Below are 27071 nucleotides of genomic sequence, written 5' to 3'. Positions count from 1 at the left end.
GAACTGGGTCCCAAATGCTAACTCAAGAGCCACAAAGGATGATTTCAAGACCAGAATAGGAAGTGCCAAGTGAGGAAAGAAAGAGCTTGGCCATTTGGGGCAAGAGGGTACTGTCTGAGCTCTGCACGATCATAACTTGAACTTATGCCCCCTGAGCTGCCCTCCTGTCTACCTGATCTTCACTGTTGGCTGTGTTCTCCTCTGCATCTTACAGCCCCTCCCTCCTCCACTTCGGCCTGGCAGTTGCTCAGTTCACCGATCTGCAGGCATAGCTCCTGTCTGGGATTCCTTTCCCATGATCACAGCTCTCATACTTTTGCCCCCTGATGACAGCCCTGTCCTCTGCCTTTTTAGGTCATCTGGCAGGTGTCACTGTGCATGCTGGCTCCATGAACCCTGACCGTATCACTGCAAACAGACCCTTTGCAAACTCTTCAATCCCCCATCGGCCTTGTTGTGTGTTTCCTGCCGGGACCCTGTCTGGCAGATCAGCTCAGAATGGAAGGGTATATAGGGATGGAAGCTGAGCTATGGATGCCAAGAAAGGATCAGAACCCTGGTTTTTATGAGCTGACAGGAGAGGCGGCTCTAGCCCACCCTTGCCTCAGTCCCATCCTTACATTTTTATATTTCCATTAGGTGTCAGTTTGTGACTAAACCACCCTTTTGTAAGGCCACTGAGGTTATAGAAAAATTTAAATACTGCTTTTATACAGTCATTAAGCATCTGTCTTCGGCTCAGGTCATGATCCCAAGGTCCCAGGATCGAGCCCTGCACCAGGCTCCCTGCTCAGTGGGAAACCTGCTTCTCCCTTTTCACTCCTGCTGCTTGTGTTCCCTCTCTCACTGTCTCTCTCTCTGTGTGTCAAATAAATAAAATCTTTAAAAATAAATAAATAAAAAGAGTAAAGACAAACATCAACCTGAAGAGGGCTTTTGATCTGGCCAATGAGGTTGAGACCAATCTCTCAATAGCTGAAGAGGAAGTTTGCAATTTTTATAGCTCTTATGCCTATCCAACACAAGAGACCACTTGTTAGGCCTCAGACAAGTCCCAGAATCTAAACTCAGTAAGAGCAACACGGGAGGCAGAAGGAATCTTGGGGCAGTCTTAAAGGTAGAGAGAATAAGAAAACCTGAAAGCTGATTCTCAGAGCCTCAGTCATGGTCACCGGGGCCAGATTCTTTGTGACTATGTATCCAACTGGAAGCCTGAGTTAGGCCCAATGGGAAGAATGCTGCACCCAGAGAGGTCTAAGGACAGTCCTCCAATGACATTCACCTCTCACAGGTAGGCATGGAATGTACTATGGAAGGGTTTTTCTTCCCTAGCTGAAATGGATGGGGTAAGCTGAGCTGGGTGGGACAAAAAATAGCACAGGCTCAGGATCTCGACAGCAGAGCTGCCAACCCACACTCTCTTTGGCTCGAACTGGGGTGATCATTTCCTCACTTCCATGTGCTCTAAAATTTACTCATAAATGCATCAGGAGAAAAATGTTAAAAGGGGAAATGAATGAGGAAATTATACCCCCTCAGAGACAAAAGTAGATTTGTACACTCTGTGTCTTCTCTGAGCCAATTTAAACATGGCTTTCTCCCTCTGCCAAGCTTTTCTTCACTAAGAAGCATAGCCAGATGCGCTAATGAACAGAAAGCTGAAGGCAGATTAAAATCAGAGCATTCGTAAACTGACATTTTTGATTTCTGGTCCTTGGTCCTGGACTTCGTTTTTCTGCCCTGTGCTTTGTTTGATTTGTTTTTAATCAACAGTCTGAATCTTCTTGCCAACACGAGTTCTTGAGATTGAAATTCCTTATCTCACAAGAGCACCCAAGTACGTCTCACAGTTAAATCAGGTGGAAGAGTGAAGCTATCCGATTACCTTCCTCTAATTGAGGATAAATGCATTCAGAGTGGTATTTGCAAATGCATGTTACATTCTGCATGTGTGTTTAAAGAAAAATAAAAGCAAAAATCTTTTAAAAGACACTTTAGAAGAGCCATGATTGGTAAATATCAGTCTAATGCAAAAGAATGCCATTCGCCTAGTTAAGAAAGCACTAGAAAGGAGTTAAAATGTTGTTTAAGAAAACTTTCCCTGAGTAGAATGAAACTATTTACAGGAATTTTTGGAACTTGAAAGCTGTGAAATTTTTTTTAAATGAGGAAGACTAGGGGTGCCTGGGTGGCTCAGCCATTAAGTGCCTGCCTTCAGCTCAGGTCATGATCCCAGGGTCCTAGGATCCAGCCCAACATTGGGCTACTTGCTTAGTGGGAAGCCTGCTTCTCCCTCTCTCACTCCCCCGCTTGTGTTCTCTCTATTGCTGTGTCTCTCTCTGTCAAATAAATAAATAAAATCTAAAAAGAAAAAAAACAACGTGAGGAAGACTAGAAAGATGGAAGGTCATGTCTGAACAATTATGGTATGTGCACTATCATACATGGGAGAAATGTGGAGGGCGCAGGAAAAACCACCTGTTAAGTTGTAAATGGTAGAAGATACATAGGGAAAACAAGCATCTCTCAAGCACAAACCATATGCCAGACCTTGGACCGAAATCTTTCCACTGAAACTTCATGATAATATTATAAGATCAGTAATTATCCCCACTTGTACAGATAAGAAATTGAGGTGCAGACGACTTAAGACACAGATCCAAGTTGATACAATTGGCGAGAAACAAGGGTTTCAAACTGAGGTCTAGCTCACCCCAAAGCCTGTGTATGTGTGTGTGTGTGTGTGTGTGTGCATGCACACACACACACACACACACACACACACACACACGGGGGATTTCAACCTTTTGCTGCCTTCTGGTTTTGCAGCAGAAATACACTGACTACAGATGAGACCCAGCAATTTGGAGGTGACCAAGTAAGGTACCAAGAAGGTAGTCTAGAAAATCACACCTGAGGGCCTGTGACAGAAAGCTGCATGGATTCATTCTGCCAGATCAACGCAGATGCTAGGGGATGTGCGGCAGAGAATGTGTGCAAATCTCCTCATTCTAACAGCCAGCCTCTGGAAGAAGGGGCATATCCCTACCTACCACATACAACAGAGTAAGACATCACGTAGCTGACTGATCTTACTGAATTCTACGTCAAAATTTTATCTGAGAAGTCTCAAGGGAGGAATAATGATATTTTTGACATAAGAAATCAAATAATGTGATGAAACTGCCCTTCTTAGTAAGGAAAATAAGAGGACATTTGTATTCTAATGACCACAGAAACACAATGAATAAACTATGTGAAACAAAGACCTTCTAAATTTTAAATTTACACATGCTCTGTAAACTTGTTACTGCTCTAAGCTTCCATTTTTTAATATTCAACTGTTTTATCTATGAACTGTTTACACAGGAAATCCTCCAGTAATGTGTCAATGTGACAACCACTTATTCTTTATATCTATTTTATATGTAATGTAAATTTATATAATACTATATACAAATATATAAAACAACAATAAAATATATATTTTATTTTAAAGACAGTATTCACTCAGGAAGATGCAAGATTTGGAAAATCAAGAGTGGTGTGGCTCTAAGAGATGTGTGTTCACATATGTTGAGATCAAAGCTTGCTGAGGAGGAAGGGGGAGGGAGAGAGGAGCCAGGATTCCCATCAGACACCCATGAACCTGTCCAAAGGAGGGTCAGTGATGCACTAGACAAGATACCTGTGAGAAGCAAGGAGAGAAAAGTAAACAGAAACTCAGTCTTGTGCCTGGAGCCTGTCTCAGCAAAGAGGGAAAGACTGTCCACAGCCTAGAGGCACTGGTATCACATTACACTGTCCTCTCCCTATCCAGCTCTGGCTGGCAGAATGAAGATGACACAGGTAATGCCCCAGAATCTTGAATCAAGAACTGTAACTCAATAAGGTGACCCAGTATGGGAGGGAGGCAGGAACAATTAACCAATTTTTCCCCTCTGTGAGGATTCAATTAGGGACCAGGATGGACTTAGCCACGGAAGCCAAGTCATGAGCAAATTTAGCTTCGATGAATTCACTTGTTTCGATTCATTTTGATGAATTCACAGTTCACTCTGAAGAATTCATTTGTTTGAGCAAATAGAAGCAGAGGATAAATTAGATGCATAAATTGTTTCGTTCCTATGAGAGTGTACAATCAGAGCGGAATTCATTTCTACCTATAGTTACTGTTCAAATGCTTCCATTAAGGAGAAGTTCCTCTGCCAAAATCCTCCAAAGCAGGATGGCACAGACTTTTTTTTGTTGTTTAGAAAAAGACAAGGTGTTTAACTTTTTCACACCGTGAGTCACACTCACTAAAAAGTATGATTCATCTACTTGGGATTGTCACAGAGGAGAGAGTACCTTCCCTCTATAATCTAAAATAAGTAAGAAGGAACCACAAAAATCCCACTTATTTTCACACAATAAAGATCTAGATATTTTAGAGCAGCATTTCTTAAATAAAATAATTCACCATGCTTTATCAAACAAATCTTAGAGAAATATTTGACTTACTTTAAGTTTATGAAATATGAAGTAATAGAAATTTAGAAAGCTTCTTTTTCTTAAAGATTTTATTTATGCAGAGAGACACCGAGAAAGAGGATGAGCAGGGAAAATGAAAAGGTAGAGAGAGAAGCAGACTTCCCACTGGGCAGGGAGCCTGATGTGAGTCTTGATCCCAGGATCCTGGGATCAGAACTTGAGCTGAAGGCAGATGCCTAACTGACTGATCACTGAGGCACCCCTAGACAGCTTCTTTTTTAACAGGTTAAAAACAACAAAAAGTTGTTTACTTGTACAGTGAGGTTTACTTGTACAGCTGAGCTCCTAGAGGAACTACTATTAATAAGTGGATCTAAATCCTGTAATCCATCAATGTGCTCATCCAAAATCCAAATTATCTTCTATAATCAAAATATGTTGCATCTCATTGCGTAAGACCCCCTACTTGGTTCTGAAACATTTTGGTGATAAAAGCTGGATGGATCATTTTATTTCATCAGAAATCACTGAAAATAACCAGCATGATTAAATCATGCTCTTCTCCAATCCTTAACTGGGCATTCAAACAGCCTGCCGACCACTTTACAGGCTGCCTTCCATTTTAAAAGGACAAATTCAATAGACTTATAAATGCAACAAAGGCCCTGTTTAAAATAGTTGTTAAATAGAGATGGACCCTGACTTAGGATGGTTCCAGTTATACTTCACTACTTTATGATGATGCGAAAGTGATAGGCATTCAGTAGAATCTATACTTTGAATTTTGAATCTGGATCTTTTTCTGGGTTAGTGATACACGGTGCTGTTCTCTCTGTGATACTGGGCACTGATCCTGGTCAGCCATGAGGACAAGCAACTGATCCACTGATGACCATTTTGCACCCATACAACCAGCCTGTCTGTCACTTTCAGTACAGCATTCAATACCTTCCAGGAGATATTCAACACTTCGTTATAAAACAAACTTTGTGGTGGGGGATTTTGCCTTACTGTAGGCTAGGTGGATTAAATGCATTTTCGACCTACATTTTCCATTTTTTTAGGTTTATCAGGATGCAATCCCATCAAAAGATCTGTGCTTATAATTCCAAGTTCAGAAATTCAAACCCCTATTATCATTGTCCATAGGGACTGCTTTCTACCACATACCAACAGAAATCTCCAACGTGTATATAAAAGAGAAATTCAATATATCTGTATGAGGCTTGACAAAAAAATAAAACAACTTAACCACATAATCACTAATTAGGAGTCACCCTGCCCTTGGGAAATTCTTACAAGGTAAGAGAATAAATGTTTCAGACAGAAAAACAAAGAGTAAAAATTTTCCTCCAACAAGCCCTGACATTGAATTATTCCCAAGTGAAAACACTGTCATAGTGAGGACCTAAATCTATACTAGGCAAAAAAACTAGAGTTTACTGCCAAAGTCACCCAAACCAAAAGAAATTGAGAGAGAGAGAATTTAAGGCTATGCCAGAGAGGCTGACATTAATAAATGTTCTTCCTAATTAATCACTTTTTAATACCAAATGCCAGAGTCCTGAGTCACAAACTGACGAAGCCAATTTGGCCATTTAAAGTTGCCAGGTCCCTTTGTAAATAATGGTGGCCTCTGGCAATTAGACCCAGCCAGAAAGGATACAAAAATGAAAGCAAGTTGCAGAGAACATTCTGCCAAAAGCGCAACCATTTATTAGCAAACAGGGACACAATGGCTTATCATGGAGCTCAAGGAAGTCCTTTGTCCACCAGCTTTGCCACAAGAACCACCCATGAAAGGACCTATATGCTGAGGCAAGAACCATTCACTTTTTACTCAAGGAAGACAAAGTCTACTCTGTCAAGTGGCTTCTTGTAAATCAACCCCCCGCAGGTAAAAACAGAATTTTTAACTTTCTCCACAGACAAGAAAAACCACATGCGGAGAGATGTATGTGGTGTCACTTTGGTTTTACCATTGAAACTGCCACTTAACATACCAATGGGTCGAAGTGACACTTACTTCCCCAAACTGTAACATTCTATGGGCAGCCTTGTGTGTCTCTCAGGCCTCATCAATGTGAGCAGTCACACTCACTGTTGTGTCAAATTCTGGCCTCCATAAAATGAAAACCAAGATTCCATGGATCTTACCTTTCGCTTGCTGTTGAGAGGTTGTAAACTCAAACTCTAAAAGAAATGGTTTCAAAGGAATTCTTTTTCAGGTGGTATTGACTGCTAAAGGGATAATAAACACGAAAATTCTTCCGATGAAGCTGTGGTGGTGGGGGGTATTGTTTTTGAAAGTACAAATAAGGCAAAAACAAAAAACAAAAAAGAAAACAAACAAACAAAAAAGAAAAACCGCACTGCCCAGAAAATGGACTCTCTGAAGTTCACTTCTCCACCAAACCTCAAAAATTTAAATCAACCCTTCCCAGAGCTTATTACAAGAACACAGATTCTGCAAGAAGCCCTGAAAGGGGGCTTCCAAACTCAAATAAATCTGAGAAATGCCATTCACTGAACACCTCACTTGGAAACCCAAAAGGCTGCTTAGAGCACAGTTGAGGCTTTCTGAAGTCCTCGAGTATGGAAATACGCTGATCTTTGAAAACCTAGTGCTTCTGATATGCAGCATCTTTATTTAGAGAGGTAACCTTACTTAATGACCGGTGTGATGCTGGAACATATTTTGAAAAATGATGGCATAAACTACTCAAGCAGAATGGAGTTAAAAGGAAAAGTTTTTGCCTTAGGAGTTTCTATAAGCAGTACCAAAAAATTACCTCCTTCTCTGCAAACAGGAAATTTCCCCTGAACTCAGCTATAGATAGCTTTTATGCTACAGTTGAAATGCATTTTTTCCCCCTATTCATTCTTGGTAGATGTAGAATAGCTGACTGCCATTTTCCATGCAGAAAATCACGACACACATTAAAAAACTTTATCAAGTCACATGGCTGCACAGTCTTGACTTCAGTCAGGCTAAGTCAGTGTTGAGATCAGGAAGGTTTCTTGGCAGGTCAGAGATATGTTTAGATCATACCCATATTTAGAAGGATAATTCTCTCAGAGGTGGGGGGCGATGGAAATGGGAGCAAAGAAAAACAAATTGTTCAGGCAGCTACTGGGTTTTACCCTATCTTTATTCTCTATATTCAGCATATCACTTGGAACCAGTGAGTGGTCAGTAAGTTAAATATTTAATATTTTCTCTTATTGCCTTCCTCTGGGCTTTTCCTCTCTGAATGCACCACCCTGCATCTATACAATCCCTACAAATTTATCCTGCTTGTCTCTAAATAGTTTGTTAGCTCTTAAGACCAGTTTCCATTTCCATCTCACCACTGTATACATCCGCTAAGTGAGACTGGTCATCCACTCATACCCTGCCCTCCTCCTATGAGAGACATGGCCAGTGCAAGAGCATTGGGGGTACCACTGGACACTTCCCCAGTTCATTTGTCTTGTCCAACTGAAAACTTTCCTATCCTCAGCAATGGTGCTTTTGGAAAAACACAGTCCCTGATCCTTCAGTCAGACAACAAATGCATAATATTGCAGCCTCTTCTGTATCATTTCCTTGGCCATTGTGCTTACAGGCAATCACTTACAGAATTTAGCAATCAACTACTTCTATGTCCTTTGTATTTTTCAGGCACTACTCTAAGTTCTTTGGAGTACACCAGTTAGCAAAACAGACACAAAGAATCCCTGACCTTCCAGAGAGGGAGAAAAAAAAAGAGAGGGAGAAAGAGCAAGAGAGTCTGACAAAGAGTCCCTCCAATATATGGTAGGCAAGAAGTGGGTTGCAATCCTAAACATGGTGGTCAGGGTAGGCCTCAAGAAGCTGGCAACTAAGTGAAGACTTGTAGGAGATGAAGGAGTCCATAAAATTCATTTCATAGTAGGCAAAGAGCTCAGGAAGGAACAAGAGAGATAATTGGCACGCAGAACCTTTAGGGCCTTTATAAAGGTGATGATTTTTCCTTTGAAAGCAATAAGGAGTCACTGGAAGATGGTAAGCACAGAAGGGACAGGCTCTGGCTTACATGTTTAAAGAATCATCTGGTCGCTGTGTTGAGAACAGTCTGGATCAGTGGCAGAGGGTAGAAGCAGGAAGACTAGTTAAGCAGCTCTAGCAATAATCAAGGTGAGGGACGGTGATGGTTTGGACCAGGATGGCAGCAGTGAAGATGGAGAGAAATGGTCAAATTCCAGATATATTACAAAAATATACTTGCTGGTATTTATTGATGGACTGGATATGATATTAGAGACAGAGAGCCGTGGAGAGGAAACAATGAAACTCCAAGAATTTTGGCTTGGGCAGCCAGCAGAATGCAGTGAGTTCACAAACACTGTGGGGGACACAGTGAATGGGTACATTCAGGAGTTAGACTTTGGAATGCTGACTTTGAGACATCCTAGTGGAAATGATTTATACAGCACTTCCCTCCTGAACAATGCCAGGTACCATGTACATTGTTTCATTTGTTTCTGTTAGATTCAGAAAGAAATTTGAGGACATTACCACCAACATTTTGATGTCTAGTAACATAAACATATAAACACTAAAGCTCATATTAAAAACTTGCTTGCTTTCTAATATTCTATGCTGCCTCTCTTTAGGCAAAACAGGTGTAAAAATAAGTATTCCAAAGTTCTTATATGTTATTCTCCCCCAAGTTGTGCTTGTTACCTCTTTATAGGCTTTCTTGGGCATTGTTCTTATAGCAAACCATCTAGAGAATGTGGCAATCAATCACTTTGGTCTCTTTTGTATTTTCCAATACAATAGCAATTTCCAATGGGCCTTCTGTGGAGAAGTATTTGTAGCTGCTTTTATCTCTGAGAGTCCTAATTACATATTTCATGGTTTTCTTAGAACAAGAGAAAAAAAGGAATGCTTCTTTAAATAGAAATTTCATGTTCTAAATGGAAACAGAAAGGACAGAATGACTCTAAGAGTTTCAAAAATGTCTTGACCTTGTTAAGAGTTTAAAAACAATCAGAAGCATGGTACGGCTAAGCAGAAACGAGTTGCTTTTATGAGTATGAATCATTAAGAGAAATAAAGTGTTAAAAAAATGTTAAGATTACAGGGGTGCCTGGCTGGCTCAGTCAGTAGAGCATGTGACTCTTAATCTGGGGTCATGAATTTGAGCCCCACGTTGAGTGTAGAGCCTACTTAAAAAACTAAAAAATAATAATAATAAATTTTTTTAAGTGTTAAGGTCATCACTCAAAAGGTGTCAATTATTCTGAGTAAAAGTCAATAATAACGTCAACTATGAAATCTTGCCAAGACTCACGAAGTATACAATCAAGAAAAAGAAATAAAGCTGTTACTGATAGCTGAAAATTCCTTTTCCCATTATGCAACTATCTAATTCTTCCATTAATAAGTTCAGAGTCTTCCAACTAAGGTATAAACATCAAAGGAGTAGGTAAGTCATTTTCTTATTAAAGAATGTGGCTTGTGAAAATGTAATTGCCCTGTGAAAGCAAAGAATAAAACAAATTATTTAATGATGTGGAAAAACTCCTGCCAGGACTAGATCAAAAGCCAAGCAGAACACTGCAGGTACCACGAGTTGTACATGACACAGAACAGGAGAGAGAAGGATTTATGTGAGGTTCAGATCTGGTACAAGGAGAATGACTTCACACATGACATATTAATAATGGACAGAAAGCAATGCCTGGGGAAGACTTTGCTCAAGGGTCTCTGATTTTTAAGTAGCCACTGAATTAAAAAGGTGCATTTCTTATGTCTCTTTTGCTCCAGTGGTCACCACTGAGTGGAATGAAGAAATCTAGTAACGACAGGAAAAGGTATGAAGAGCAGCAATTATAAAAAGAAAATGAATTTCTTATACCCTGCCTCCTTTGCTAAACTTCCAAATACTTTTAGAATCCTCTATACTATTTCTATAGTTTGGAGGTTTAGGGGATAACTCCAATGTTCATTTATAAATAGGCCGGTGATATTTGCCACTATTTTCTTCCCCTTGGCAAACATTTTTTTTTTTTAAACTATGTTTTATGTTTCTGGCCTTCCATTACAGTTGAATTACCTACTTCCAAATTCCAAAATACACCGAAGCATTAGAAACTTGAAAGTGTGTTACTACCATTAGCTCTTAAGTCAAGAATTTAACCTCTTTTATACAGGATGGGGAATAAAACAAGGTTTGGATGAGAGGGGGTGGGGATTAATCTTTGGTAGCATTACAAGTAATTTTTTTTTATCATGTAAAGCACAACTGTATACTGAAATACACAGAATTAAAAAGTCAGTCCTGCTGGATAATGTTTATTTGGTTTTTAGTTTTAGTTTTTATGGCTATTCTTATAAAATAAAAACAGGAGTTCTAACTATGCTCCTGACTTTAATCTGTGACAATTACATAATGGTAGCAAAGACAATGATGACAACAAGTGCCACTAGGACCTCTGATAGGTACTTAGGCCCTCCCAGGTGCCAGCCACTGTGCTCAATGTCTTATGGGCTTGCCCTGGTTAACTTCAAAATGACCCTACATGATGGTGCAGGAAAATGGCTGAACAAGGCAAGCTTGCATCCACAAGGTTGGTCAGTGGTAGAGCCTGGCTTTGGACTCAGGTCAGTGCTAATCACTCTACTCCACGGCCCCCCTCCTCACAGCCTCAGAAGCTACTGATCTAGAACTAGCAGGTTTCCTCCACGTGCATTACCTGGGTGGCCTCCAACATGAAAGGAGACTATCAAATGAAATTAGATGACAGAACGTAAGTCACAGTTTGCATCCCATATATTAAGGAGGGCACATGTCGTTTTGAGAATTGGGTATTATATGTGAGTGATGAATCCCCAAATTCTACTCCAGAAACCAGTATTATACTATATATTAACTAAGTATACTATATATTAACTATTAAACTATATATTAACTAAATACAAATCTGAGAGAGGAAAAAAGTATGTGGGAAAAGGTAGTTGAAGTGGATTGTTCAAAATGTTCCATTTTCCAATGAGGTACAAATCTAGCATATCTAATTTATAACACTGCATCTGATGAAGCAGTCAGCTTATTTTCACACTCTCATCAGAAAAATGGTATCAACAAAAATTTCAGCTCTGGCATATGGCCTAAGGGCTAAAGCTGATTACAGCTACTGACCTGAAAAACTGCCCCACAGCTACTGACCTGAAAAACTGCCCCTAAGTAGCAGGATGTTATCACCATAGGTAAAATGGCAGCAGGCGGAGAAGCCAAATGTGAGACAGACACCCCAGACAAGGGCTACTCCCATAGTACTGGTGGTCAGGGATAGATGGACCATGTCAACATATCACTAGGACCTCTGTCAGTGACTGCAATGGTCCCAAAGTGGGACAGACCGGATGGGTTATAAATGGGCTAGAAAGACTGGATCTATAATAGCATGGAGAGGATTTTCACGAACAGAAGACAGAAAAGGATGAAGAGCATACAGTCTGCAGAAAACGGGAACTGAAGTGAGAAATGTAGGCCAGAAGGAAAAAAAAAAAATCAACTTTGGCACAGAGCCATTCACCATTAAATGCAATCTTCATTCCCCAAGTTCAATTTATTTTACCACTTGGTATATTAAAACAAGATGCTTACTTTACCAGGTTTCATAATGGCTATTCTGGAATTTAAAAGAGTTGTTCCACAGTGACCCATGCGCCGTGATAATACCCTAACCTATTATCTGGCTGAACTAAATGCAAAATCATTTCCAGAAATCTGAAAGCTTGTTCAGTTCAACTGCATGGATCTGTGGTAGTACAATGGCAGAGGTGAATAGTTATGACAGACTGTATGTCCAGAAGAGTCCCAAGTATTTACAATTCAGGTATTTCCACACACACACACAAATACACACACACACACACACACACACACACACACACTTTTCCATCTCCTGGTTAACTCCACTATACTGTATTTATTCCCTAAGTTGCTTCAGTTCTTTCTTAAAAAAAAAAAAGGTAAGGATGTCAGTGAGTAAATAATCACTTTCCAACAGTGGTTCCCATTCTAATCTTACCTCCTTGTTGTGCTGTGTGAGGTTTTTTAAATGAGAGCGCTAAGGCTCATAATCTCTGTTTGTCCATCAGATATCTGTCTACTTTCATTGCAAATGCTGATGGGGAGGGGAGCCTGGGTTAAGTCTCTGCCTTCGGCTCATGTCATGGTCCCAGGGTCCTGGGATCGTGCCCCACATTGGGCTCTCTGCTCAGCAGAGAGCCTGTTTCCCCATCTCTCTCTGCCTGCCTCTCTGCCTACTTGTGATCTCGCTCTTTCTCTGTCAAATAAATAAATAAACAAACTCTTTTTTTAAAAAAGCTTTTAAAGAAAAAAAGAAAAGAAAAGAAAATGTTGATGGAGGCTATGATCCAGACTAGCATGGAGGCTAAGCAAGGGCAAGTCTAGGAACAGGCATGAAGGGATGTCCCTGAGATAAACACAAGCCCCTCCCTAAGTGAGGAGATGCATTAGTTTCACTCCATGCCACCCCTCCATTTCCACCAAGCTGTTACTGGATGTCACCTCCATTGGCCATGCTGCAGATTTGTCCCCATGCAGACCTGAGAATTTGACTTGGTCTCCATGGCTCAGAGAGATGGCCTCTGATTTGTGCTGGCTTTAAGGGAATGATGTGGAAGACTGCGAATGAACAGACAGATTGGGAAAAAAACTGTGAACTCTACTAAAAAAATGAAATAACCCCAACAAATAAACAAAAAAGAGCCCTGAAAGCCCCATACTGGGAGGAGGGGACCGTCTACTGCCTAAAGTCCATTCTCAAAGACATCTCATTGTGGAAGTCTGCATGGCAAAGTCGGGTGTCACTAACCCTCTTTTCCCGTCAGGTTTTACTTTTACAAAAATGTCACAAAATTATAAAAGATATTAAAAAAATTGCTTAGAATGTTGAAACACCCTGTGAGAATGTAATAAAGAATCAATAGCAAATAAATTACTCTTAAATAAGATTCAGTGGTATTTCCTCTGTAATGCAGGGAAATCACATTAGAGGACAGTGGGAAAAGGCCAACTCTTTGGCATTAATTCCTCTCAACAATCCAAATTACACTGGCTACTTTCCTGATCCCTATCCCTACTGCAAGTCAATAATTTGACATATAGTCCGTAGGAGTCATAATGAGAACCCCAAGAGTATTCTCAGCGTATGCTTCTCCCGGTGCATAAACAGTCACTATTGATAAAAAGAATGGAACAATAAACCTTTGTGGTTTAAATATTCTTCCTCTCTACTATACATAAATTCTAACAGAGTGATTATCTTCAATACAAAGAGTAAGAGCAAATTAGTTCACTTTAAAGTTCACTGTTAAAAGAATTCAACGTCACAAAGAATTTATAGATTGTTCTCTACATCATGTAATATAAGTTCAAATGCATTCCTAGTGAATAAGGGTATGAATCGGAGGAGGAGCTGAAGGAGAAGCACAGAATAAGACATATTCTACATTTAAATTCTCAAGGATCCCAAGCATATTCTTTTGATACTCCTTGAGGTCTTACATTGCTTATATTATGAAAATGGGACCGATCAGAAACAACCTCTAAATTCACCCTGCTGGTTTTTTCTACAGAAAGAAAGCTTAGATTCTACATCCTAGCCCTCCTACTCAATCCAAGACAAGAGCTTGTCAAAAGTCAAACATCTGGGTGCCTGGCTGGCTCAGTGAGTTAAGCCTCTGTCTTTGGCTCAGATCATGATCTCAGGGTCCTGGGATCGAGTCCCATATCGGGCTCTCTGCTTAGCAGAGAGCCTGCTTCTCCCTCTCTATGCCTGCCTCTATGCCTGCTTGTGATCTCTCTCTGTGTCGAATAAATAAAATCTTTTTTAAAAAATATTAATGAAACAGAAAAGTGTCAATACAACTGTAACAGAGTAGATGATGTTCCTCAACTCCAGAGCCCTGGTTAATAACAAGATAGGATGACAGATAAAACCAGACACAACCCAGACTGTCAACACAGCCAGAGGCCATGCAGAAGAAGCACAGCAGGAGAGAGGAAAATAGGCAGAGACTTCAGAAAAGATGGAGGCTGAATCCTGTGTATGCGCACAGATACACACACACTCCATCATCTCTTTGGCTTCATTTCATTCGGCTCTCTACCTCTGGCCCACTTTGTTCCAGCCACATCAGCTTACTTGCTGTTTTGTGAACACCCCAGTACTTTTCCTGCCACAGGGTCTTTGCACTTGCTTTCCTTCTACTTGAAATGTTCTTCTCTAAATAGCTACACAGTTCCCTCCTTCAATTCCTTCATGTCTCTCCTCAAATGTCACCTTATCAATGTTCGCAAAGAATTTTCAAGATGAAAGCTATCACCAAAGAGCTAAATCTTACTATTGCCAAAGCAGGAATGCTTTGCTAGTATTTTTCCTGATGCATTAAACGGATTTTGGAACAAATTCCATGAAAGAAAGAAAAGAAGAAGTTTCCATTCATTAATCTTGTTATCAAAGATACTCTGGAGAGGGCCAAAGCTTGCCTGTGTTGGGGGTGCACTGCCACAAAAGTCCATATTTAGTACACCTCACCAAGATGGCAGCCTGTGGGTATTCAACACTCCCTTTAGTCAGTTGGGAAAGAGTCCAAGAAAACTCTTACTGACATACCAATCCAGTGCTCTACTACATTTTCTCCTGTAGATTAATAACAATAGAGCAGGCAGGCCAAACTATGAGCTAAGGCCAGATTCTAATAAAACAAATCTACCCCCAAACACTTCATACTCGTATTGTGTATGGTCCTTTTATAGCCTTAAAAAAAATAAAGAAAAAAGGTTCTGCATACTGATAACTAGTTGAACAGAGTTGCTAACTTTTTATGTCTTTACTCATTTAGCAACAAACAATAAAACAACACTCAGCAACAAACAATAAAATTTAGATGATAAATACTGTATGCAACAATTCCTTGATGCCAGAAATACGGCAGTGAACAAAACAGAAAAAAATCTCCGTCCTCATGGGGCATACATTCTAGTTGTAGGAAAAAGATATTACATAAAATAACAAAGTTCACAGCATTTTAGAAATTGGAAGTAGAGTGAAGGAAAGTTAAAAAGTTAAAAGGGAAAAGAGTGGAGGGCAAATGATTGCATTTTAAATAGGATACATATGGGAGGGCCTGGGTGGCTGAGTCGGTTGGTGTCCAACTCTTGGTTTTGGTTCAGGTCGTGACCTCAGGGTCCTGAGTTGGAGCTCAGCCCAGAGTCTGCTTATCCCTCTCCCTTCCATTCACCGTCTCCCCCTTTTCGACATCTTGCTCTATCAAATAAATAAATAAACAAACAAAAGGGTATATATGGTAGACAGTACTACGAAGGTGAAATTTGAGCTCAAGTTTATGTAACTAATTGGCATGCTAGAGTTTTTTGAGGATGGTTATTCATTATCATACTTGTCTTATCAACTTGATTTACAAAATGACTAAGAAGTGGGTTACTTTAAATAAGGTGTTTGGAGGAAAAATAGTTTCTTCGAAATATGGTGCTGACAAAAGTGGATATCCACCAGCCAAAAAATGAACCTGGACTCTCATACCACTACATGGACAAAAAATAATTCAAAATGGATCAGTGACCCAAATATAAGGGCTTAAACTATTAAAAACTATTAGAACAAAACAGAGTCATAAATCTTCATGACCTCAGCTTTGGCAATGGATTCTTAGGTTTGACAACAAAAGCAATGAAGAATAACATAAAAGAAAAGAGACTGCACTTACTGAATTAAAAACTCGCGTGCATTAAAGGACATCATCAACAATGTGAAAAGGCAATTTAAAGAATGGAAGAAAATATCTGTTGGGGATTTAAAATCCTAAATATACAACGAACTCTTACGACCCAATAACAAAAAAATGAAAAATGAGCAAAGGACTAAAATATACATTTCTCTAAAAAAGATATACAGATGACCAATAAGCACATAAAAAGCTGTTCATCACTGTTCATTAAAGAAATTCAAATCAAAACTACAAAGATAGAGTTCTTCACACCTACCAGGATGGTAAACAAAATAATGGAAAATAACAAGTACTAGCAAAGACTGGATATATAGGAACAACTGTATACTCTGAGAATGTTAAATGGTGCAGCCAATATGAAAAGAAGTTCCTCAAAAAGTTAAGTACATAATTACCATAAGACCTAGCAATTTCTGTCTTAGGTATATATCTAAGAGAAATGAAAACATATGTCCATAAATGTGGTAATACAGCAATGCTTATAATAGCCAAAAGGTGGAAACAACATGAATGTCCACAAACAGAAGACTGGATAAACAAATTACTGTGTATATATCCAATGGATTCTTACTCGGCCATTAAAAAGAACTAAGCATTGATGCATGCTACAGCTTGGATGAATTTCAAAAATACTATGCAAAGTGAAAGAAGTCAAACACAAAAGGTCACATACTGTATAGTTCTTTTTATATGGTATATCCAGAATAGGCCAATCCATTGAGACAGAAAGCAGATTAGAAGTCACCAGGTGATGTGGAGGGGAGAACTGGGAGCGACTGGTATGGGGTATTTTTAACGAGGTGATGAAAAGGTTTCAAAATTAGAGAGAGCTGGTAGTTACACAATATTATAAATACATTAAGCATCACTAAACTGTATACTTTAAAATGGTTAATTGCATGTTATATGAATTTTTAACAAAAGGTTTTAGTAATTCAAAAATTTTTTTCATCAAATTTTCAGGATCACATGCTAGTATTTTATATTCAAATGCCAGTTCTGTATTCATTCCAGCCTTTAATATCTTTGTAACATTTTAATCTTTTTTAAAAAATATAGCTTTACTGAGATATAGCCCACATGTAATAGAATTCACACATTTTGTGTATATATTTTGATGAGTTTTGGTAAACAAATGTCATTTAGCAACCACCACCATAATTAAATTTTAAAAGCATTCAACATCCCAAAAAGTTCCCTTAAGTCTGTTTATACCCACTCCCCATCCCCACATATTTTCTGTCATAATTCTGCCTTCTCTAGGCATTTCTGGGCAGTTCTAGAAAAGGCAGAATTATAATAACAGACATTTTATATGAATGGAATCATATATTATATAGTTTTATATGTCTAAGTTTTTTTTTTTTTTTTTGAAGGTTTTATTTTCAAGTACTCAACTTGGGCTCAAACTTAGAACTTTGAGACCAATAGTCATCTTGTCTACCTACTCAGCCAGTCAGGCGCCCCAACTGGCTTCTTTTATTTGTAACATGTGTCTGAGGTTCATGTATACTTTTTCATGTATAAGTAAATTATTTGTTCCTTTACATTTCTGAATAATTTAGAATATTAAGTGTATCCATTTACATTTTGAGGTTACTGGACTTTTTCCATTTTTCAGTTATTATGAACACTTACAAGACTCTTGTGTGCTATATGGACGTAAGTTTCCATCACCCGTTGGTAGGCACTGAGATTTGCTTATTTTCATATTTAACTTTTTAAGAAACTGCCAAATTTTTCCAAAGTGGCCGAGCTATTTTTCAAGCTTCACCAATATGAGGGGCCCAGCTGCTCTACATTCTGGCCAACACTTAGTATTGTGAATCTTTTTAATTACAGTCATTCTGGTGGGTATACAGTGGTAACTTTTTGTGACTTTAATTAGCATTCCCCAAACAACTAATGATGCTAAGCATCTTCTTACATGTTTATTAACCTTTGCATATCTTCTTCTGTGAAGTGTCTGTCTGAACTTTTTGCCCATTTTTAATGGGTATTTGTTTCATTACTGAGTTTTAAGAGCTCTTTAAATGTCCCAGATACAAGTCCTTTGTAGATACATGTTTTGCAAACACTTTCTCCCAATCTGTTATTTGCCCTTTGAGTGACTTAACATTATGTATTTTTAAAAGATTTTACTTATTTATTTGACAAAGAGAGAGCACAAGCAGGGGGAGCAGCAGGCAGAGGGAGAAGCAGGCTCCCCACTGAGTAGGAAGCCAGATGCAGGACTTGATCCTGGAGTGTGACCAGAGCTGAAGGCAGACACTTAACCAATTGAGCTCAAACACCTTTTTTTAAGTGGAGCCTATGGGCGGCTTGAATTCATAACCCTGAGATCAAGACCTGAGCTGAGATCAACAGTCTGATGTTTAACCAACTGAGCCACCCAGGTGACCCTGATGAGCAAAATTTTTAATTCTAATGATGTCCAATCTGTCATCTTTTTCTTTAATAGACTGAACTTTGTGTTCTAAGAAATCTTTAGTTAACCCAAGTCCACAAAGATTTTTCTCCTGTTTCGTTTTAGAATTTTTGATATTATTTAATTCTTTTATTTAAAGATTATGATCCACTTAGAATTAATTTCTGAGTGTACAGTATGACATAAGGGTAAAATGTCACATTTTTTTCTTTATATATATTCCATTATTTCGGTACCTTTTATTTAAAAGACTATCCCTTCCCCATTGAATTATCTTGGTAACTTTGTCAAAAATCAATAGAGGATGTAATAGAGCTTACCTTTGGATTCTTAATTCTGTTCTGTTTTCTACTTACTATCTCCTCACAAGTTTTGGTCACACTCTCCCGTTTCTTTACATGCCCAGTAATCTGATAAAAACTAAGCATTGTGTATCATACATTGTAGTGATCTTGTATTTCATTCTGTCCTTCTGAAACTTGCTGTTTTTACTGTTTTAATATATAATGAACTTGCCTAGACTCAAAATTAAAAAATCTGTTTCTCTGTAGAGAGCTGAGATTTTGCTCAGGTTTTTTTCACCCCCTTTCCCTTAATCTCTGGGGGAATCTCCCTCTGCACAGCTTTCTGATCAGCCAATGATTTCAACAGCGGTTATACACTAACAACTCAAGACAATGAAGCTTCCCCTCTCTATTGCCCAACCTGTGTATGAGTTAAAAAATTCTTTCAAATTTGCAGGAAATCAGTAAGTCTACCCAGGCTTTCTTTCAGTTTTGCTTGTGCTCCCTGGGGAGCGCCATGTTGTTCAGCAGCCAGTCATGAATGCATGCAGAGCATATTATCTCAGCCTTTCCATAGCTCTCTCGTTTCTAAAAGCTCCCCCTTAATTTTCTTGCTGCTCTGCTCCAAAACCAAATCAGCTTCTTTTCTTTTTCTTTTTTTTTTTTTAAAGATTTTATTTATTTATTTGACAGACAGAGATCACAAGTGGGCAGAGAGGCAGACAGAGACAGACAGAGAGGAGGAAACAGGCTCCCTGCCGAGCAGAGAGCCTGACGCGGGGCTCGATCCCAGGACCCTGAGACCATGACTTGAGCCGAAGGCAGAGGCTTTAACCCACTGAGCCAACCAGGCGCCCCCTAATCAGCTTCTAACTGGTAAACCTGTGGGTGTTTTTTTTCACACCAGCTGGGCTGGGCAGAGAGGGGTTAGGGGTATGTATGGGGAGGGGATGGGAATCCCCTCAAGCAAGGAGCATTTTCTCCAATGCAGGAGCAGTTTTTTCTAAGTAAACATTTTCAAGTTCGTTGCTGTCTTTGGTCATTCTTGAAACCGCTGCATTTAATAATTTTTTTCCGGTTTTATACCATTCCTTTTTTTTTGAAGTGAGACTCACCCAACCAACCCAGTCAGGCAGGTACTCATTAGTGGAAGTAGCATCTTAACCATATTTTAAGCACTTACAAATATATTATCATTATCTCATTTATCATTACATGAAATCAAACAAATTGCTGCAAAAATTAGTCAACTAGAGCAGGAAAAAAATTCTTGTTTGCAAACATCCCATTTCAGATCCAATTTCTACAGGGTTGGTAGAACACAGTAAAAGATAATTAAGGTGGCCAAGATCTGCTAACTTCACTAAGGTCTTTAAAATAAGTATTACTTACCTGGAAAAATTTAATTTTTTTGTTTTTCAGACAAGAGTAGATTCAATTTAGACTCGGACCACCTAGGGGTGATGGGTGGAGAAGGCATCACTAAGTACAGAGCATCTGTCTTCAAATGCAAAGAGTTCGGTTGGATTTTAGGAAAATTACCTTGAAGGCTGCTAAACAATGAAGGCTCAGTAAGGTCATGACAACTGCCAGAAGGATGGTGGCTAAGTTCCGCACGTCCCATATGGTCTCTACCAGAGGAATACTGCCGACCTGCCAGTCATAGCACAGGGTAACGGGTGCAAGCAGAAGCCACACGTTGAAGGCCAAGAGGTAGGAATAGGTAAGGAACCTATGAAGAGAAGAAGAATCACTGAAACACAACTCAAGGTCCAGGATACCTTGCAAACATTTGTTTATTACCATGGTTTAATTAAATAGCATTGTACACTGTCAGTGTTATTGGAAAAGACAAGGTAAGATGGAAAGCCACCCATTTATTTTGTTGTTAAATAGATCATTCTGGAATATATTTAACAGTTATAGGCACTGTGGCAGGTGCTTGCCTTTTAATGGTAAACAAGAAAAGACAGAGTTTCCATGACAAATATTCAAAAATTATCATACAGATAAATACATTACATCCTGAGATAAATGCCAAAAAGGAAAAGCTTGATGAAAATAGACAGAAATGCTGTTTTGCTAGGTATGATTCCCCAGGTAGGAGACAGACCTTTAAACTGTGCTTTATTCATAGTGCCCAGAAAACTGCCATAGACAATAAAATATTTCAACGTGTTTATAGCAGATTGATCATACTGAATTTTTTTTTTTAATTAGAGCATCTGTGGTAGGGAAATGAAGTCTCTTAGTCACAAGTAAATGGGCTACCCTTCAAGAGAAGAAGGATAGCTATCATCCTACAAGAAGAGCAGAGACCTAGGGAAGGGAGATAATGAACACAGGTGATGCTCCTGTTTCCTGGCTATGTTTAGCCACCAAGGGAAGGCGAAAGGCATTCCAATGGACCCTGTTGCCTTTAGGGCAGAGGAAACTGAATTTATCTAAATGTGTTCAGTTCAGACAAAATCATTAAGTAGTGGTCTAGACCCTTGAGAATTGCAGAACTCTCAGCACATAACAAACTTCACCCAAACCTGTGCACTAGGAGACACAAAGCTCTAACATGGCTTCTAGCAGTGTGAGGCGCAACTCTAGGATGACCCCAGTCCCTATTAGAATCCTTGCCTGGGGGGCACCTTGGGGGCTCAGTGGGTTTTAAAGCCTCTGCCTTCAGCTCAGGTCATGATCACATGGTCCTGGGATTGAGTCCCACATTGGGCTCTCTGCTTAGTAGGGAGTCTGATTCCTGCTCTCTCTCTGCCAATTTGTGATCTCTGTCAAATAACTAAATAAAATCTTAAAAAAAAAAAAAAAAAGAATCCTTGCCTGGGAAAGTGCAATGCTGCCAGGAGAACTGGCTGTCATTTCTAGCCAGTGCCGGACAAAGGGCCTCTGAATTCCCTATCCTACAGCATTTTTTATAAAGGGCAGACAACTGTGAACAGGTATCTCCCATGACTCACAAATCTTTCTCAAGGACCTGAGAGCCATTTCTTTAAAATGCACTCATCAGGAAGGACAGGGCCTCTCTCCCAGTGCTACCCCCACTCTCCCTTTAAAATGCCCAATCATTTCTGCGCAACTCAGAATGGCGCTCAGCTCTCTCCCCTGCTGCCAGTAGTTACTGAATGAAATCTATTTTCACCGTTTCAACGGATGTCCAGCTGTGTTTCTGTTTGACACCCTATATGGGATTAAATAGAATAATTAGATAAATTCCTTGTCCTCAAAAAATGCATAACCCAATATTGAAAACAAGATATACAAAATTAAAGGAGCAGAATGAGATGAGTGCCATAATAGAATTGAGTAGGAAGGAAAGTTTAGCAGTTGGCAGATTCTTAGGGAGGGATTCTTAGATTGGCAAAGGGATTAGATCAAATCATTTCTAAGTTAGCTTCTAATATTTTACCTTGAATTCCTCTCAACAAGTAGCTATTGGTTGGGGACACCCTTCCTAGGCCTTCCCAAATGATTTTTCCTTTTCTCCTTTCTCTCCAAGGCTGGCAGCTACAAATCACCAGTGACAGCCAGGTGAGACTTAGGGATGGGGATTACTTAGTATCCTGACTCTTAAACCCCAATAGAGAAATGGGTTGAAGGAATAGGGATATTTCTTCTTCTTCTTTTTTCAAAAGATTTATTTGTTATTTATTTGATAGAGAAAGAGCAAACAAGTGAGAGAGGCAGAGTGAGAGGAAGAGAGAATCTCAAGCAGACTCCGAGCTGAGCATGGAGCCTGATGTGGGGCTTGATGTCATGACCCTGAGATTATGATCTGAGCCGAAACCAAGAGTTGAACACCTAACAGACTGAGCCACCAACGCACCCCAGGAGTGGGAAATCTTCAGTGTTGTTTCCCAACTCCTTTCCTCTCTGTTGGTACATTTAATACAATGTTAATGTATAAATTGTGGGGTACACACTGAAAGCTTAATGAAGTCCAAGATTTATTATTTAACAAAAATCAAAACCAAAACACTGCCTCATTCCTTTTAGCCTTGGGGCTGAGAAATTGTCTCATGAGAGAATGCCAACTCCATGGGAAGACAACTGGGACACTGTAGGCTTTGTTCTTTCACAGAGCTTCTCAGCTGATGCGATCTGCTTATTAGCTTAGGGAAGATTCTCTGTGACTTGACTTTATAGAAGGTGGAATCATCAAACAGAAAAATCACAATGTCATTCAGTTACTCTCCAGATCTTAAAAATTACTTTTTAAAAATGGTATCTCTCCTTCTTGATAAACTAGTTACTAACAATGATTATAAATGGCTGCTAAAATTATTAAGTGAAAGCTAATAGGGTACTTCACAATGGATGGATCAGGCTAAATCAGATGCCTAGACCTGACTAACCAATTTTAACATCACAGAAAGGGAGACTAATAGCCAGATGTCCTCCTGCTGGAGAGAGATGTCACCACCTACAAAGTAGTCTTGTTCCCCGAAAAAAAAGAAAAGAAAGAAAATCAAACTTGAATCTGATCAAGCCCTTTACCACCAGTTTACATCAAATACAGAAAAACCCAGAATATGCAACAAGACACCACAGGAATGCAATGTGACAAATCCAGAATGTTGCCATTCCACAGAACAAATGATGTCTGGTTGTTCCACAAATACACTGTATGAGGGTTAACAGGGGCAGGGGGGCAGGAGAGAAGAAGAGGGCACCTGTAAGTCAGATGAGACCTAAGAGACATATCAAAGTGCAGATATCGTTTAGGTGCTAATTCAAACAATCCATTATGAAAAATCACCACTTATGAGCAGGAAAAATTGAAACATTGATTGGATATAGGATCCTGGAGAATCACTGCTAATTTTTTTTTTTAAGATTTTTATTTATTTATTTGACAGACAGAAATCACAAGTAGGCAGAGAGGCAGGCAGAGAGAGAGGGGGAAGCAGGATCCCTGCTGAGCAGAGAGCGTGATACGGGGGCACCTTGCCAAGGATTCTAATAGGGACTGGGGTCATCCTAGAGTTGCGCCTCACACTGCTAGAAGCCATGCTAGAGCTTGGTGTCTCCTAGTGCACAGGTTTGGGTGAAGTTTGTTATGTTACTTTAACCCACTGTGCCACCCACAGTTTTTTTTTTTTTTTTAAAAAAAAAAAAAGAGTTGCTTGCTCTTCCAACCGAGTCAGCCAGCACCCTAGTTGCTTATATTTTCTTTCTTTTTCTTTTTCTTTTTTTTTTTTAAGATTTTATTTATTTATTAGAGAGAGAGAGCATGCACACAAGCAGGGGGCACAACAGGCAGAAGAAGAAGCAGGCTCCCTGCCAAGCAGGGAGCCCAATGTGGGACTGGATCCCAGGACGCTGGGATCATGACCTGAGCTAAAGGCAGCCACTTAACCAACGGGCCACCCAGGCACCCCATAGTTTCTTATATTTTCTAGACTTGTAACATTGCATTGGCAAAAAGAAAAAAATAAAGAATAATATTTTTTTTCAGTTACATCTCAGTGTAGTTATTTAGATTTTTTTTTAAATGTTCATTGTGACTTTTTAAACAGGCTATAACCCAAATATATTAAAACACTAAAGTAAACCACAGAACTAAAAGCAACTTACCTTCCTATATAACACTAGGAAAGTCAACAACATTAACTTAACCCCCCCACTTTTTTTTTTTTTTTGAAGATTTTATTTATTTATTTGACAGACAGAGATCACAAGTAGGCAGAGAGGCAGGCAGAGAGAGAGGAGGAAGCAGGCTCCCTGCTGAGCAGAGAGCCTGATGCGGGGCTCGATCCCAGGGCCCTGGGATCATGACCTGAGCTGAAGGCAGAGGCTTAACCCACTGACCACCCAGGCGCCCCTAACTTACCCCTTTTAAGACATATGTATTGTCTCCCAAAACTCAAGAGACATCACCTACCTCGCAGTGCATATGAATTCAGATCAATGTTGCTACTAAACTCTTTAAAAACTATTTGAAATACTGTAATAGCACTGGAAAATTTCTGAAAATTAAGCAAAAAGAAGCCACTTGGAATCACACCAAAAGCTAATTACATTTTAGGGGACTAGTTGAGCTAGCTGTAATCAGCAACTCAAGGCTTTCTATTAACTCACTGACTATGAATTACATTTTAAACTAATCACCTTGTTTCTTTCTGCTAAAATTTCAAAAATGGAATAATTTGTTGCCTATCTCTGCCCTGCTGAGTTCTCTTTTTCGAAGCAGGACGAAAACCAAAATGAATTATTTACCAATTTTCTACCATGAATTTCTGCTAACAAAGAGGACGAAAGCCACTAGGATCTCTTGCCCGCAAAATGAAAATGGAAAACACAGGAATTCAGCTTGAACAATTCAGTCACGAAGTTGCGTTAATAGGCTGGTGAATATGGGAGATGGAAGGGGCGGCTTTCAGGGGGCTGGCGAGCATTTAATGGCACCTGTGCAAATTGGGTACCTCTTAAAATCTAAATCTTCATTTTTATCAAGAAAAAAATGAGTGTTGTAAGGGCAAACATATACACAGATTCTGTTCCTTGCCTTTGAAAAAAACGGTTTCGGCTAAGAAATAACATGAGCCTCACCTATTTCCTTACCCTAGGAAGATGCCTAGGAGAAGTACATAGGAAAAAATCATGCATTGCAAGCAGAAATACACAGCTCTTCCTTGTTTTATATAAAAACGTTATTGCTCAAAGGATCCTTCTTTCTCATTCCCCCAAAAGTCCTTCATTGTTTCGTAAATACAGGACACCTATTATATACGCACAGTCCTCTTGGGAGAGCACTGGCTAACACTGTCGATAGACCGGCCACGGGACAAACCACCTTTACCACCACTGTGGAGCACCCCCACTGCCCTGACTCTGCCTCTAGCTTCTGGGTTTTGGTGATCTGTCCTAAAATCCCTACACTGTCCCCTATTTTCTGCTCTTGAATTACCACTGATGCTTCAAAAAGGTCTCCGCAGTCTCACTGTGCCCCAGCAATAATGACAGGACTTTTTTAGGCATAACCTGCTTATTATCATTGTTAGCATCTTCTCCTCCCTCCTATCATCTTCTCCAGAACTAGCCACAGAAAGCTGTCTCTTGCACTACCCTTCTCCATAGACAGAACATCCTTCCTGGTATTCAAGAGATGTTGAGTGATTACTCTATGTACTTTTCTAGGTGGACAGGTAGTATCTGATCCCCTGTCCTTCAGAAGGGCATTTTCACAGCTTTGATGGTAAGAACGCATACACACATGACATGGTTGAGTAACTGTGAAATATAAAGATCAAATTTCAGTGGAGTTCTAAGAAATGAGAGATTAGTGAAAAACGGAGGATTCGGGGATGACATCCTAGAATCTACAGAATTTAACTGATAGAGATGGAAGATGGACAGTCCAGGCAGAGCCCCCAAATGGCTTCAAAGTGTACATGAACAGGACACTTTTTTTTTTTAAAGATTTTATTTATTTATTTGACAGAGAGAGAGGTCATAAGTAGGCAGACAGGCAGGCAGAGAGAGAGAGGGTAAGCAGGCTCCCTCTGCTGAGCAGAGAACCTGATGCGGCCTCGATCCCAGGACCCTGAGATCACAACCCAAGCTGAAGGCAGAGGCCCAACACACTGAGTGGCACCCAGGCACCCCAGGACACTTTTTGAGGACAGTTAACAATACGGGTCATATTAGAGTACAGAATTAAAATGTGTAATATAAAAATTTTAAAATGACTCCTGCTAAAATGTCCAAAAGGAAAAATATCATGACAGTGTTGGGCAAGGTTGTGGAGAAATGGGAACTATGAAACACTACATAAACTGATGAAGCCCCTTTGGAGAATGGTGGGCAGCTTCATGATAGCACATTAAATGCACACATGATCTAGGAAGTCTACTCCAGAGTTTATATCCAACAGCACTGCACAGAGATGTTTCCCAAAAGACATTCACAACATTGTCCCCAACTCTTAAAGGTCTGAAACTGGAGACAACCAGATGTCCATCTACAATAAAAGGACACATACATTGTAATATACCCATTCAAAGGAAATCTATTTGGCAATAAGAATGAATGCAACTGGGGCACCTGGGTGACTCAGTCTGTT

At 39.6% G+C, this 27071-nt stretch overlaps 1 protein-coding gene across 3 annotated transcripts in view; it reads right to left on the bottom strand.

The window, feature by feature from the left end:
- The window catches only part of TMTC1 (transmembrane O-mannosyltransferase targeting cadherins 1), a 256320-nt gene that overhangs the window by 94870 nt on the left and 134379 nt on the right, over positions 1 to 27071 (bottom strand). For all 3 annotated transcript variants that reach the window (XM_044228523.1, XM_044228522.1, XM_044228524.1), the window contains one exon: positions 20543 to 20732. In XM_044228523.1, coding sequence (XP_044084458.1) covers positions 20543 to 20732 — 190 coding nt within the window. The remainder of the gene's footprint in view (positions 1 to 20542; positions 20733 to 27071) is intronic.

This window comes from Neovison vison, chromosome 12, assembly GCF_020171115.1.
Source record: "Neovison vison isolate M4711 chromosome 12, ASM_NN_V1, whole genome shotgun sequence".
NCBI lineage: Eukaryota > Metazoa > Chordata > Mammalia > Carnivora > Mustelidae > Neogale > Neogale vison.
The sequence above is the reverse complement of the archived record's forward strand: the minus strand, read 5'-3'. Positions and strand labels throughout refer to the sequence as shown.